At 48.7% G+C, this 15,894-nt stretch overlaps 1 protein-coding gene across 1 annotated transcript in view; it reads right to left on the reverse strand.

The window, feature by feature from the left end:
- Positions 1-4,566: 4,566 nt before the first annotated feature.
- Positions 4,567-15,894, reverse strand: part of LOC139417619 (1-phosphatidylinositol 4,5-bisphosphate phosphodiesterase eta-2-like) — a 132,612-nt gene continuing 121,284 nt past the window's right edge. Inside the window, exons 21-22 of the mRNA XM_071166828.1 lie at positions 13,847-14,231; positions 4,567-9,077 (exon numbers count right to left, since the gene is read on the reverse strand). Coding sequence (XP_071022929.1) covers positions 7,117-9,077; positions 13,847-14,231 — 2,346 coding nt within the window. The 3' untranslated portion in view covers positions 4,567-7,116. The remainder of the gene's footprint in view (positions 9,078-13,846; positions 14,232-15,894) is intronic.

A 15,894-nucleotide genomic window follows, 5' to 3' on the forward strand; every position in this document is an offset into this window, starting at 1 on the left:
AGAGAGACCCCCCCAACATCTCCATATGTAAGTCAATGTGTAACAATCCAGATGAATAGGAATGTTGTCAGGTTACATGCATAAGAGAGAGCCCCCAACATCTCCCTATTTAAGTCCATGTGTAGGGGTCTCCTGGTCTCCTGACCCCTCCTGACCCCTCCTGTCTCAGCCTCCAGTATTTATGCTGCAGTAGTTTATGTGTCGGGGTCTAGGGTCAGTCTGTTATGTCTGGAGTACTTCTCCTGTCTTATCCGGTTTCCTGTGTGAATTTAAGTATGCTCTCTCTAATTCTCTCTTTCTTTCTCTTTCTCTGAGGACCTGAGCCCTAGGACCATGCTTCAGGACTACCTGGCATGATGACTCCTTGCTGTCCCCAGTCCACCTGGCCGTGCTGCTGCTCCAGTTTTAACTGTTCTGCCTGCGGCTATGGAACCCTGACCTGTTCACCGGACGTGCTACCTGTCCCCGACCTGCTGTTTTCAACTCTCTAGAGACAGCAGGAGGGGTAGAGATACTCTTAATGATCGGCTATGAAAAGCCAACTGACATTTACTCCTGAGGTGCTGACTTGTTTCACCCTCGACAACTACTGTGATTATTATTTGACCATGCTGGTCATTTATGAACATTTGAACATCTTGGCCATGTTCTGTTATAATCTCTACCCAGCACAGCCAGAAGAGGACTGGCCACCCCTTATAGCCTGATTTCTCTCTAGGTTCCTTCCTAGGTTTTGGCCTTTCTAGGGAGTTTTTCCTAGCCACCGTGCTTCTACACCTGCATTGCTTGCTGTTTGGGGTTTTAGGCTGGGTTTCTGTACAGCACTTTGAGATATCAGCTGATGTAAGAAGGGCTTTATAAATAAATTTGATTTGAATGTGTAACAATCCAGATGGATAGGCATGTTGTCAGGTTACATAAGAGAGAGCCCCCAACATCTCCCTATTTAAGTCCATGTGTAACAAATCCAGTAATAACTGTAGGTCTATTATCTGTAGACTCAATCCCGTCGGTACAAAGTGATCACATCAACTCAACCAAGCAGCAGGCCACTGTGACTGGTTCTCTTATTTGGAACTACAGGCTATGAGTCTTGGATTGGTGCATATCAGGATGGCAAGGCTTGTTTTTGTCAGGTTACACAAGAGTCCCTCTCATCCTGCCTTGTTGGCAGCCAATGGAACAGATACTGTTCCCAGAAATCAGGGGGGAAGAGTGGCGCAATGAGGGGCAGATTTCTGAATCCTTTGGGAATCATCAGGAGGTTGGAACCAGAGGGAAGATATGTGGTCACTGAAAACAAGTGCCCTATTCTTGAAGCTAACCCTAAAAGGAGTTATTTGCAGAAGAACAGTGCTAGAGAGGGAGAGATATCTGTTTGTAGAATAATTATTTTGAGGAAGGGGTCAGAGTTAGTGCAGAATAACAGATCGAAAAAATCTTGATGCTAACAAGTTGTTTGTTCTGTCCTAGAAGTTAATTGGTAAAGAGCTGAATGAAGGTTCAACCTGTTTATTTTGGTATTGGGCAGAGTTAGCTTGTTTGGTTAGTTCATGTTAATCCCCTTGACAACATCCAAGAGACTTGAATTACTGCTCTATTCAATAAATCAGAGAAGTACCTATTAGGTACCCAAGCAGCCCGTTCAATTTAACTAAAGAGATTAACACAGGGCAATTAACTCATCTTTTTCATGTTGTATACTTTGGAAGAACGCCTGGGACTCTGGCAACAGAAGGTGAATTCATAGAGGAGTTCAGTCTTACAAACTTTATTTACTTAATTCCGTACATCTCAATTTCTTCCAGAGAAATCCAAAAGTTGTGAGCTCGGAGTTATGGTGGGTTGGAGTTTGGTGTGAGGCATTCAAGCCCCGGTGACACCATCATTCCCTCAGTTCAGTAGTGACTCAAAAGGGCTCCAGATTGAACCATGTCCAACCGGCTTGATAAATACGGTTTGAAGAGGGGAGTCGAAGTGCCCTAGGAATCCTAATGAAGCAGTCTTTTGTGAAGCCTTTCCCAGTACAAAATAAGTGGCCTGGCTATAGCCAACAGTTCCACCAGAGGTGTCCGTTGCCTTAGCAACGCCAGACAAAAAAAAATGATGGTCGACTGTTGTCCGTTGAGTGACAGGTCAGTGGAGCGAAAGTATAAGCGAGGCTTTAACCGTCTAAACACTATGCTTCTGGTGCTTTGCCATATGTAGCATGACCCGTTTCTCACCCTGTAGCAAGCAAGGCATTAGTTCCTGGATTACATTTGAAGTCTTTTGAAGGCCTTCAGAGGTTTGAGCTTTAAGCCTTAAAAAGTTGTAGTTCAGTTCAAGTGTGACGACCACATTTTATCTTTCAAAATCTTGGGGTCGCAAATGTAATAGAAAGGATGACGTTTATTTTTTATAATATATTGGGCATGTATTGTGGACCGAGTCATTGTTCTGGAACATTTCTCCCCATCAGGGAGTGTGATGAACTACGCCAATGAGGTTGGGATAGGTGATGGTTGGTCAACACAGTCCAGGCAGGCAGCTCATAATGAGGTTGGGATAGGTGATGGTTGGTCAACACAGTCCAGCCAGGAAGTTCATAATGAGGTTGGGAGAGGTGATAGTTGGTCAACACAGTCCAGGCAGGCAGTTCATAATGAGGTTGGGAGAGGTGATGGTTGGTCAACACAGTCCAGCCAGGCAGTTCATAATGAGGTTGGGAGAGGTGATAGTTGGTCAACACAGTCCAGGCAGGCAGTTCATAATGAGGTTGGGAGAGGTGATGGTTGGTCAACACAGTCCAGGCAGGCAGTTCATAATGAGGTTGGGATAGGTGATGGTTGGTCAACACAGTCCAGCCAGGCAGTTCATAATAAGGTTGGGATAGGTGATGGTTGGTCAACACAGTCCAGGCAGGCAGTTCATAATGAGGTTGGGATAGGTGATGGTTGGTCAACACAGTCCAGCCAGGCAGTTCATAATGAGGTTGGGAGAGGTGATAGTTGGTCAACACAGTCCAGGAAGGCAGTTCATAATGTATTCAACTGAAATGCATCTTCCGCATTTAACCCGGGGGGGGGGGGGGGGGGGGGGCTGCCATAATTGGCATCCACGTCTTCGGAACCCGGGGAACAGTGGGTTAAACTGCTTTGCTCAGGGGCAGAACGACAGATTTTTACATTGTCAGCTCAGGGATTCGATCCATCAACAACACCGGTGCCCCCGCACATCGACTGTGCTGGTAACCCCTTTATATAGCCCCGCTATTGTTATTTACTGCTGCTCTTTAATCATTTGTTACTTACATTTTTAAAGCATTGTTGGTTAAAACTTCTTGGTGACAGGGGGCAGTATTTTCACGTCCAGATGAAATGCATGTCCAAATTCAACTGCCTGCTACTCATCCCCAGAAGATAAGATATGCATATTATTAGTAGATTTGAATAGAAAACACTCTGAAGTTTATAAGACTGTTTGAATCATGTCTGTGAGTATAACATAACTTATTTAGCAGGCGAAACCTTGAGGAAAAACCATTCAGAAAACCATTTTAGGTCACTCTCTTTTCAATGGGTTTTCATTGGGAATCCAGATTTCTGAGGGACCTTCTTGCAGTTCCTACCGCTTCCACTGGATGTCACTAGTCTCAGAAATTGGTTGAGGTTTTTCCTTTGTGTAATGAAGTAGCCCTGTTCAAAACGAGGGTCACTTGAAGTGTACTGTTTGTTAGAGGCACGTGACCAGAAAGGTAGCGTCAGTTTGTTTTCTTCCTGTATTGAACACAGATCATCCAGTCTTCAACTTTATCGATTATTTACTTTAAAAAATACTTAAAGATGTATTACAAAAGTTGTTTGAAATGTTTTGGCAAAGTTTTCAGGTAACTTTTGAGATATTTTGTAGTCACGTTGAGCAAGTTGGAACCGGTGTTTTTCTGGATCAAACGCGCCAAATAAATGGACATTTTGGATATATATCGACGGAATTAATCGAACAAAAGGACCATTTGTGATGTTTATGGGACATATTGGAGTGCCAACAGAAGAAGCTCGTCAAAGTTAAGGCATGAATTATATTTGTATTTCTGCGTTTTGTGTCGCGCCTGCAGGGTTGAAATATGCTTCTCTCTCTTTGTTTACGGAGGTGCTATCCTCAGATAATAGCATTGTTTGCTTTCGCCGAAAAGCCTTTTTGAAATCTGACATGTTGGCTGGATTCACAACACGTGTAGCTTTAATTTGGTATCTTACATGTGTGATTTCATGAAAGTTTGATTTTTATAGTAATTTATTTGAATTTGGCTCTCTGCATTTTCTCTGGCTTTTGGCTTTTGTATTGTAAGTAAGCAATTCACTGTATTCGGCACATGTGACAAATAATATTTTATTTGATTTGGCCCAACGCTCTACATGGCACAACCATGGCAACTTCTGTAGGGATAAGTTCAACGGGCTTCCCATTTTGTTGGAAGATACATCTCCGGTCCAAACACTGAGACAAGAGTGCGACGTTGAATTAACAAAATAAGCTTGTTAAATATACAAGAGAGATTTATTCAGTTCATAATTACATCTGGTTTTTACTTCAATATTGTTCCTACAGTTTTGCAGAGAACTGGCATGGCAGTGCAAACTGTACAGAACAAATAAACATGCTTGGAAACGGGGTCAATGCTATCTGGTTGAGTATCTACAAAGACAGTGTAACCAATCATCATTCAACAGCCTGAACACTGAGCAAGACAAGAAGTCGTCAACAAATCAGTTCCCCATATAAAAAACTTTTTTTTGTATAATAAAATAAGAGAGACGTACATAAGTGTTTAAAAAAACATGCAGTCAAATAAAAAACAGGTAGCAGGAGTCTTGAAGTAGAATAACTTGTATGGTACAATTTTCCAAATGACTGGCAGCTCATTCAAATCACACTTCACTGTACTCACAACATTTAAAACGTTTGATTTATTTTTTAGGAAAAATAATTATTGTTGCCATTTACTCTTATCCTTTTCAGTAAAGACTCCACATTGACTAAACAACAATCTTTTTTTTAAATCCATAATCTGCAATATATTACACTTGTTTAAGTTGTTTACAAATATTTCTAGCACATGGCTGGGCTACTGGTGATATATAATGAGTTAACAAAGTTTATTATTCAATCTTAAAAGACATGCTCAAGAACTTTGGCGACTAGTAAGTATTTTATAAACCTCCCGCTTTGGGCTGGATGTGTCAACATGTAAATCATACATGCAGAATCTATGAGAATAATTACTGTCTAACCTCAAATTAGCCACGGAATCTCTAGTTTGAAAGCTGGAAGGTGAGAGGTGCCATTTTCCCTACATTTTCCCCCACATGGGTCAGCCCCCTAGCAATTCACGTTCAAGCCAATGAGCTTCAGCCCCTCGCCGTTTGAGTGACAGCTAGCAAGATACACACAAAGCAGAGCAAAAGAGAAAGCTAAGATGTGATGCAGATACCTGCACGTGTCATAGTACGTCATTTTCGAGGACCAGTTCTGTCTCATGAGCGCTACTTTCAGAACTACTGGCTCAATAAATATAAAAACAAAACAACAACATCTCTACACATTTTAAAAGTACAGTATATACATATCGTTAAAATTTGAAGTTTAAAAAGGGTTTTAGAATAGTAAAACTCCTCTAATGGTCGTCTATTGCTACTTTAGGATCAGCTCAACTCACAATGAATACTCAAAACATAAAAGTCTTTGAACCTAGACAGTCAGGCATATACAAACATGGGCCGTCACTGTGTACCTAGACAGTCAGGCATATACAAACATGGGCCGTCACTGTGTACCTAGACAGTCAGGCATATACAAACATGGGCCGTCACTGTGTACTTAGACAGTCAGGGATATACAAACATGGAAGTCACTGTGTACCTAGACAGTCAGGCATATACAAACATGGGCCGTCACTGTGTACCTAGACAGTCAGGCATATATAAACATGGAAGTCACTGTGTACCTAGACAGTCAGGCATATACAAACATGGAAGTCACTGTGTACCTAGACAGTCAGGCATATACAAACATGGAAGTCACTGTGTACCTAGACAGTCAGGCATATACAAACATGGGCCGTCACTGTCTACCTAGACAGTCAGGCATATACAAACATGGAAGTCACTGTGTACCTAGACAGTCAGGCATATACCAACATGGAAGTCACTGTGTACCTAGACAGTCAGGCATATACAAACATGGAAGTCACTGTGTACCTAGACAGTCAGGCATATACAAACATGGAAGTCACTGTGTACCTAGACAGTCAGGCATATACAAACATGGGCCGTCACTGTGTACCTAGACAGTCAGGCATATATAAACATGGAAGTCACTGTGTACCTAGACAGTCAGGCATCTACAAACATGGGAAGTCACTGTGTACCTAGACAGTCAGGCATATACAAACATGGGCCGTCACTGTCTACCTAGACAGTCAGGCATATACAAACATGGAAGTCACTGTGAACCTAGACAGTCAGGCATATACAAACATGGAAGTCACTGTCTACCTAGACAGTCAGGCATCTACAAACATGGGAAGTCACTGTGTACCTAGACAGTCAGGGATATACAAACATGGAAGTCACTGTGTACCTAGACAGTCAGGGATATACAAACATGGAAGTCACTGTGAACCTAGACAGTCAGGCAGGCATTGCTTATCCAATCACATTCCACCGTTCCTCATTTGGTGCAAACAAATGAGTGCATTGGTAAAGGATGCTTTCATAGACAACTCATTGCTGTTTCTATTATTTCTGAGCAATTATTTGGTGTTTGTTGTGACCATTGTGGTAAAAATGACTAGTCCATCCATTGTGACCAGCTAGGCATTTGCTGTGTATAGGTGTTCATAGTTGATGTGAGTTACTGAACACATTGACCAGAGAAAAACTGTGCTTGTGACTGTCTGGAAGTAGCATGATTCTGCATGATTAAATACATTTAAAAACACATCCTATCAAGATGTACAGAATGTCATTCCTTTAATAAAAATTACAATTTACCTTCCTGGAAAGCTGGATGGAATTTTAAATGAGTTATGCTTCAATGTCTCTCTCACGCTCAGTTCCAAAAGGAGTCTGATTCTCAGAGCTTGAGCATGAAAAAGACCTCGTTGTTGTCAGAGTTCAGGGAGGTCTGGGACTGTCTGTTGGGGGGCCCTGGGGTGCTGAGCTGGCTCAGCAGGTCCAGGCTAGTGCAGGGGCTCCGGGCTACGCAGCACGCCCCCTCCGGGTTCCCCCGCTCCTCCATGGGGCTACCGCCACCGCTAATGCTAGCGTTAGCAGCACCAGTAGCAGGGTGGGACTGGTTGAGACACTGCAGCCTCTGCCTCTCTTGGGCCTGCTTGGCCCTGTTGGCGATGTAGCGCACCCTGCTCTGGCTCCGGGACGACGTCCTCCGTAGCGGGGGCTCCTCCTGAGGCTCTTCCAGGGGCCCCTGGCGCACCTGGGGGGCAAAGTCGCGAGCTGTCAGGGGCTCCACGTCCGTCAGCCTCCTCAGCTGCTCAGTTAGGTCGCTGGACAGCCGGGGCCTCTGGGGATTATGGTTAGGGTAACCCTGCCGCAGGTCGTTCCGGGAAGGCCTGATGATGAAGCTGCGGGTGATGCTGTGGTACTTGCTGTCAAAGTTGCAGGCAATGTCATCCGAGGTCAAGTCCCCCAGGCTCTTAGACATAGAGGCCACGGTATCCCGGGGGCTGGTTGCGGCAGCAGAGGGCTTCTTGGCTGGGGGGGAGGAATGCTTCAGCCCTTCCATGTAGAGGCGGCTCCAGGTATGCCTCCTCTGAGTTATTCTGCTGGGTGAGTCCACTGGAGGCTCCCTGGGGGCGCCGAGGGGCCTGGGTTGCAGTTCGTCTTCTGGTTCCCCCAGGTGGCCCTGCAGGAGGTTGGGGTTGGACTTGCTCTTGCTGACCTGCAGCGCCTCGAAGGAGGCTATGGCAGAGCGTGGCCGGTTGACCCAGGAGGGTGGGTCCGGAAAGATGTCGCCCGGGAAGGTTCCGTTGCTCTGACAGGTGAGGCTCGTCCTGGCCAGATTGGGCAGGGACAGGTCAATGACGGTGTCGTTGGACGATATGCTGGAGGATGAGGACACGCTGTCTCTGTGGCTGCCTGGCTTGGGCTCCAGCTTGCTCCACAGCTGGTCGTTCAGGGTGGCGTCGGTGCACACCTCTGGCATGGCTGATGACTGCTGATGCCCCCCAGCCACCGCCTGCACGTGGCCCTCGATTTTGGTCCTTCTGACAGGCGTGTTCAATGGGCTGCTGCCAAACAGAGCTCTCAGGGCCTGGACTTTCAGAGGGCTGGCGTCTACAGAGTGGTCGGCGAGAGGAACAGGGGACTTTGCACTTAGCTCAGTCTTGAGTTCAGCATCGTCCTTTGTGTGGCCTGACTGAGTATACGGTGCTTCCACTCGGCATGGAGAGTGCCCCACTGGTGACGAGGTGCCATCATCGACCCGGGGGTCTCCGCTGTACTGTGAGGGTTTCAGGTCTTTGGGGTCATGTGTCACAGGGGCAAAGGTAGTTCTGTGAAGGGCAGGTGGTCTCTTGTTGTCCCCTCTACCGGTAACGGGACCCTCCTCCCCCCTACCGTTAACGGGACCCTCCTCCCCCCTATCGTTAACGGGACCCTCCTCCCCCCTACCGTTAACGGGACCCTCCTCCCCCCTACCGGTAACGGAACCCTCCTCCCCCCTACCGGTAACGGAACCCTCCTCCCCCCTACCGGTAACGGGACCCTCCTCCCCCCTACCGTTAACGGGACCCTCCTCCCCCCTACCGTTAACGGGACCCTCCTCCCCCCTACCAGTAACGGGACCCTCCTCCCCCCTACCGGTAACGGGACTGTCCGCCTCACTCTTAGAAGCCGGGGATGAGGTGAAGATGGTGATTATTGTGGATATAGGGAGCGGTGGAGGTGGGGAGTGACGTGTGGATGAGTGGTCTGCTGGAGTGGAAGAGGAGTGAGTGAGATGGCGGTCCCCCAGTTCATCAGCGATTGGTGCGAGCAGTCGAATAGGGGGAGCTGGTCTCTGCACTGAGGAAGGGTCTGGGGGGGGGGGGAGAGAGAGAGAAGAGGAGCACCAGATCTGTAAGCACAGGACTACATTCATTATCAACAGTCAAAATGGTTACTGCAATGTCAGCCTGGGAGGTTCCGTTGCTCAGACAGCTGAGGCTCCTCCTGGCCAGGTTGGGCAGGGACAGGTACGTATAGTATCATCATGTGGATCTTATGATGCAGACAGCATATACACAAATATAATGTTTCACACGAAACCTAACTGCAATTCAACATATGCTTATGGGTTCAATCAGCATCCCGGAAGTTCGGCTTTACAGCATGATTGACATTTTTAAAAAGGCAATGTTCCCGCTTTAGCGGAGACCGTATTCACGGTAAAACGCTGCTTATGTCATCTCAATCTGAAATCACCTTTACATTTCTACAAATCAGGGAATCTGTAACGTCTAAACTATAAAGACTAAAATAGAGCACTAAAATGGGACCCTGATGGATAGATGCCTAAATGACCAATATTCATTCTGATGAATTGCGTTCATACACTGATGATCAGGATGGTTCTAAACTGAAAACATAACAGTATGGCAACAATGGAATGGGAATTACCAGCAGTGTAGTTATGAGTGGGAATGATGATTCACACAAGTGAGACTCCATGTGCCCCAAAACACAGTCAAATACTCACCATTCTGGTGAGATCTGTGTCCATAGCTCAACCTCGACATGCTTGTCCTAACACAGTGCAAAGTGTGTTGACGACAAAGTGTGTTGTTAAACCCCCATCTGTGACTCTGACTACTTGGGTCATATTAATTAGTGCGTAACGTAGCAAACACGTTTTGCAACGGAAATCAAAAAACAAGTATTTATTATATTAGAGGAGTTCAGGTACCGTAGTCCCTGATCCAGTCTGCGTACACGGTGCTTACAGAGACTGGGTGAAGGGAGTGAAGGAGGGTTATGAAGACAGTCGAGGCACAGGGAATGAGCAGAAAACAGTGGGTGAGGGTGCAGACATTCAAGGATTCTCCTTACCTGGCTATTGTCATCCCCTCAATTCTGCACTAGGAACAGAGAGAGCGTGCAGAGAGAAGGACAGAACAAAGGAGGTTAGCAGAGGGAACAGTGCAGAGGAGAGGGACAGAACAAAGGAGGTTAGCAGAGGGAACAGTGCAGAGAGAGGGCTGAAACAAGGAGGTTAGCAGAGGGAACAGTGCAGAGAGAGGGACAGAACAAAGAAGGTTAGCAGAGGGAACAGTGCAGAGAGAGGGACAGAACAAAGGAGGTTAGCAGAGGGAACAGTGCAGAGAGAGGGCTGAAACAAGGAGGTTAGCAGAGGGAACAGTGCAGAGAGAGGGACAGAACAAAGGAGGTTAGCAGAGAGAACAGTGCAGAGAGAGGGACAGAACAAAGGAGGTTAGCAGAGGGAACAGTGCAGAGAGAGGGCTGAAACAAGGAGGTTAGCAGAGGGAACAGTGCAGAGAGAGGGACAGAACAAAGGAGGTTAGCAGAGAGAACAGTGCAGAGAGAGGGCTGACACAAGGAGGTTAGCAGAGGGAACAGTGCAGAGAGAGGGACAGAACAAAGGAGGTTAGCAGAGGGAACAGTGCAGAGAGAGGGACAGAACCAAGGAGGTTAGCAGAGGGAACAGTGCAGAGAGAGGGACAGAACAAAGGAGGTTAGCAGAGGGAACAGTGCAGAGAGAGGGCTGAAACAAGGAGGTTAGCAGAGGGAACAGTGCAGAGAGAGGGACAGAACAAAGGAGGTTAGCAGAGAGAACAGTGCAGAGAGAGGGACAGAACAAAGGAGGTTAGCAGAGGGAACAGTGCAGAGAGAGGGCTGAAACAAGGAGGTTAGCAGAGGGAACAGTGCAGAGAGAGGGACAGAACAAAGGAGGTTAGCAGAGAGAACAGTGCAGAGAGAGGGCTGACACAAGGAGGTTAGCAGAGGGAACAGTGCAGAGAGAGGGACAGAACAAAGGAGGTTAGCAGAGGGAACAGTGCAGAGAGAGGGACAGAACCAAGGAGGTTAGCAGAGGGAACAGTGCAGAGAGGGACAGAACAAAGGAGGTTAGCAGAGGGAACAGTGCAGAGAGAGGGCTGAAACAAGGAGGTTAGCAGAGGGAACAGTGCAGAGAGAGGGACAGAACAAAGGAGATTAGCAAAGGGAACAGTGCAGAGAGAGGGACAGAACAAAGGAGGTTAGCAGAGGGAACAGTGCAGAGAGAGGGCTGAAACAAGGAGGTTAGCAGAGGGAACAGTGCAGAGAGAGGGACAGAACAAAGGAGGTTAGCAGAGGGAACAGTGCAGAGAGAGGGACAGAACAAAGGAGGTTAGCACAACTGGATGAAGCAGAGGGAACAGTGCAGAGAGAGGGCTGAAACAAGAGTGCGTAGAGTCATTTGAGAAAATTGATAAAGTATCAGAATACTACTTAATTATAAGGGCAAAACGATCAACTTCACAACATCACGTTTCTAAACTATTTAAAAACCATGTCTACAACAGATATACTGAAGTATACTGTGCTGTGAAAAGACAGTACAACTTACCACAAACTTATTACAGACCGTGACACAAAAGAGCCTGTGTGTTAAGTGAAAGGGTAGCAGCTGAAGCTGAGTTTAAAGATTGAAGAGAAAAGTTGACCAGTAATAGAATAGAAATACATTGTGCTAAATGTATGGTGAACATCCTTCATTGTAACATCGCCATAAATCCCCCCCCAAAAAATTATCCAACTTGTGATTTCCTTTGATGTATTGCACTGAGTGGGAGATACTAAGTCTGGGTGAGCAGGGGTGAGAGGTCAGCTGGTGTTCATCAGGGTTTGGACCAGGAGAGTTGGAGGGCTCCCCCCGGGTCAAGTCATATGATGGTTTGGCTCTTTCACTTTTGGGGGAGATGTTTAATGTTCATTGTTACCAAGGGGTTGAGTTCTAGAGTGATATGGAGCCTTCAGTCAAACAAGGTGGTGTACTTTCCATAGAATAGTGGATTTCTCATTATCTGTTGTATTTTCTTTTCCTTGCTGTACTTTTATCTGTTGGGCACAAAATGCTGAAATATTTTTCTTACAACTCATTACTAGTTTGCTACTCATTATTACAGTTATGCCTTTTTGTTGAGCTTATAAATTCTAGTAACGATGGGTAGTTAGTGGGAATTTATGTGCTAATGAGCTAAAGTCAAATTTGATTGGTGAGGGGATCAGTGTTCTTCAACTCTGACTCTACGAGGTCTGGAGCCTGCTGGTTTTCTGTTCTACCTGATACATAATTGCATCCAGCCGGTGTCCCAGGTCTAAATCAGCCCTGTCCACGCCTTGGTCAGACGGGAACAATGTAGAGAAAAAGCAGTGGAACTGAGGTCCAGAGTTGGTCTAGATAAAAGGGTGACTGAGTGGTGAGGGAACCGGAGGTCTAGAACACTAACGGTAACTTTTGATTGGTGGAAGAACCGGAGGTCTAGAACACTAAAGGTAACTTTTGATTGGTGGAAGAACCAGAGGTCTAGAACACTAAAGGTAACTTTTGATTGGTGGAAGACCTGGAGGTCTAGAACACTAAAGGTAAATTTTGATTGGTGGAAGAACCAGAGGTCTAGACAAAAGGGTGATTTTGATTAGTGAGGGGACCTGGGTTCTAGACTACATTATAAACCCAAAGACATCAGCTCTCTGAAGGGTGGGTCTTCTGGGGGTACTGCTCACAGCACATGGCTTATTACTAGGGGATCAGCACTGCACATGTGCTCACTATGGCAACTGTAAGGGACTGCTGTAGGTGCTTCTAAAACACCTCAATGGGTACTACTGTGGGCACTGCAATGGCAGCTCCACCTTCCTGGCAAAGAACATGGGGGATTTACTGAGCAGCTCGTCCATCTTCTGAGGAAAGAGGAGGTTCATCTCACGCTGCAGGGTGCCCACGGCGAGCATGCCGCTGTCAAGAACCCCTCGCGGAGGCAGCGTAGGAGCCAGCTCGAGGCTCCCCAGGCTCTCGCAGCTGCTGCAACTGTCGCCGAGCGACAAGCTGCCACAGTCGGAGCTGCTGATGGTAGTGCCAGGGGCCGGGCCGCAAGCACTGCCGTAGTTGGGCAGCGGGGCGCCGCTCCGGCAGTCGGGGGTGAGCGTCGCAAGCGGGGAGGTAGGAGGGGAGGGGAAGCGCCGGTGGGACATGATGCAAGAGGAGGCGTTCCTCTCAGGGTGAGCCTCAGTTGGGTCAGGGTGAGCCTCAGTTGGGTCAGGGTGAGCCTCAGTTGGGTCAGGGTGAGCCTCAGTTGGGTCAGGGTGAGCCTCAGTTGGGTCAGGGTGAGCCTCAGTGGGACAGGTGTCCAGAGTTTGATGGGCTCTGGCTCGGGACCTGGGAAAAGGGATAGGTCGGAAGAACGCCTGGGGCAGGAACAGGGGCAGGGCCTCAGCTCTGGGCTTGGACTGGGCCAGGGACTCATCAGGCTGGGCTGCGGCCAGGGCCTGTGGTTTGGGCTTTGGCTCAGGTTGAACCTGCCTGAAGGGAGTGGGACAGCGGAATGCTCTCTCAGGCCTCTCTGTCCACGCCTTGGTCCTCTCTCCCCATTTCTCCTCATCCTTGAACTCACTCTCCTCTGGGCTTTCCTTAGAGATAATTACACAGATCATGCAGTTGGAGGACACCCCCATCCTGCCACTGCTGTTGAGAGCCACGTGGGCAAACACTCCTTGTTTCTCATTCAGGGAGTCGTGGCAACGCAGCCGTTTGACCTGCTTTAGGGGCTCGCTCAAGGAATATCGGAGGAAGCGAGGTGAGCCCTTACCTTTGCCCTCGTCGGGGTGGAAAGCCTCGTTGGTGCCATGGTGCCTGTTGGTGCCTTGGCGTGATGCGGCGGGGGCAACGGCGGCCGTGGTGTCCCAGTTGCCCTGGTGGAGCAGCGGGGGCTGGGAGGAAGCAATGAGGTGGCTGTCCTCTAACTCCCGGTCCTCGCTGGTGCCTTCTGAGCGGTAGTCTTTGGTGTCGGTGGCGATCTCGGGGAAACCCTCCTTGACCTTGGGCAGGACCTTGGTGGGCGCGCTGGCCGTGCGGCGCAGCAGGTGGGCGCCGAACGTGTGCTTATGGCTAAGCTGTGCAGCAGCATGGCTGTCGAGAGAAGTCTGCTTTGGGTTTCTGTGAAACAGCCCTTTGATGCCGCTGGACACCTTGCCCTGAGAACAAGAGACGAGACAAACCAACATCATGAACTGGTTCACAATAAGCATTTACCCTGGACATACAGTACTGACAGAGAGGGGGGGTGGTCACCATGTACAGAGTGAGAGGGGGGGTGGTCACCATGTACAGAGTGAGAGGGGGGGTGGTCACCATGTACAGAGTGAGAGGGGGGTGGTCACCATGTACAGAGTGAGAGGGGGGGTGGTCACCATGTACAGAGTGAGAGGGGGGGTGGTCACCATGTACAGAGTGAGAGGGGGGTGGTCACCATGTACAGAGTGAGAGGGGGGGGGGGTCACCATGTACAGAGTGAGAGGGGGGGTGGTCACCATGTACAGAGTGAGAGGGGGGGTGGTCACCATGTACAGAGTGAGAGGGGGGGTAATCACCATGTACAGAGTGAGAGGGGGGGTGGTCACCATGTACAGAGTGAGAGGGGGGTGGTCACCATGTACAGAGTGAGAGGGGGGGTGGTCACCATGTACAGAGTGAGAGGGGGGGTGGTCACCATGTACAGAGTAAGAGGGGGGGGGTCACCATGTACAGAGTGAGAGTGGGGGTGGTCACCATGTACAGAGTGAGATTGAGAGGGTCACCATGTACAGATGAGAGGGGGTCACCATGTAAAGAGGGGGATGGTCAGCATGTAAAGAGGGGGAGGGTCACCATGTACAGAGTGATAGTGAGAGGGTCACCATGTACAGAGTGAGAGGGGGAGGGTCACCATGTACAGAGTGGGGAGGTCACCATGTACAGAGTGAGGGGGGGTCACCATGTACAGAGTGAGGGGAGGTCACCATGTACAGAGTGAGAGGGGAGGTCACCATGTACAGAGTGAGAGGGGGAGGGTCACCATGTACAGAGTGAGAGGGGGAGGGTCACCATGTACAGAGTGAGAGGGGGAGGGTCACCATGTACAGAGTGAGAGGGGGAGGGTCACCATGTACAGAGTGATAGTGAGAGGGTCACCATGTACAGAGTGAGAGGGGGAGGGTCACCATGTACAGAGTGGGGAGGTCACCATGTACAGAGTGAGGGGAGGTCACCATGTACAGAGTGAGGGGAGGTCACCATGTACAGAGTGAGGGGGGAGGTCACCATGTACAGAGTGAGAGGGGGAGGGTCACCATGTACAGAGTGAGAGGGGGAGGGTCACCATGTACAGAGTGAGAGGGGGAGGGTCACCATGTACAGAGTGAGAGGGGGAGGGTCACCATGTAGAGAGTGAGAGGGGGAGGGTCACCATGTACAGAGTGAGAGGGGGAGGGTCACCATGTACAGAGTGAGGGGAGGGTCACCATGTACAGAGTGAGGGGAGGGTCACCATGTACAGAGTGAGGGGAGGTCACCATGTACAGAGTGAGGGGAGGTCACCATGTACAGAGTGAGGGGAGGGTCACCATGTACAGAGTGAGGGGAGGGTCACCATGTACAGAGTGAGGGGAGGGTCACCATGTACAGAGTGAGGGGAGGTCACCATGTACAGAGAGGGGGAGGGTCACCATGTACAGAGTGAGAGGGGGGGGGTTCACCATGTACAGAGTGAGAGGGGGGGTGGTCACCATGTACAGAGTGAGAGGGGGGGTGGTCACCATGTACAGAGTGAGAGGGGGGTGGTCACCATGTGCAGAGTGAGAGGGGGGGTGGTCACCATGT

This window comes from Oncorhynchus clarkii, chromosome 9 (genome assembly GCF_045791955.1).
Source record: "Oncorhynchus clarkii lewisi isolate Uvic-CL-2024 chromosome 9, UVic_Ocla_1.0, whole genome shotgun sequence".
NCBI lineage: Eukaryota > Metazoa > Chordata > Actinopteri > Salmoniformes > Salmonidae > Oncorhynchus > Oncorhynchus clarkii.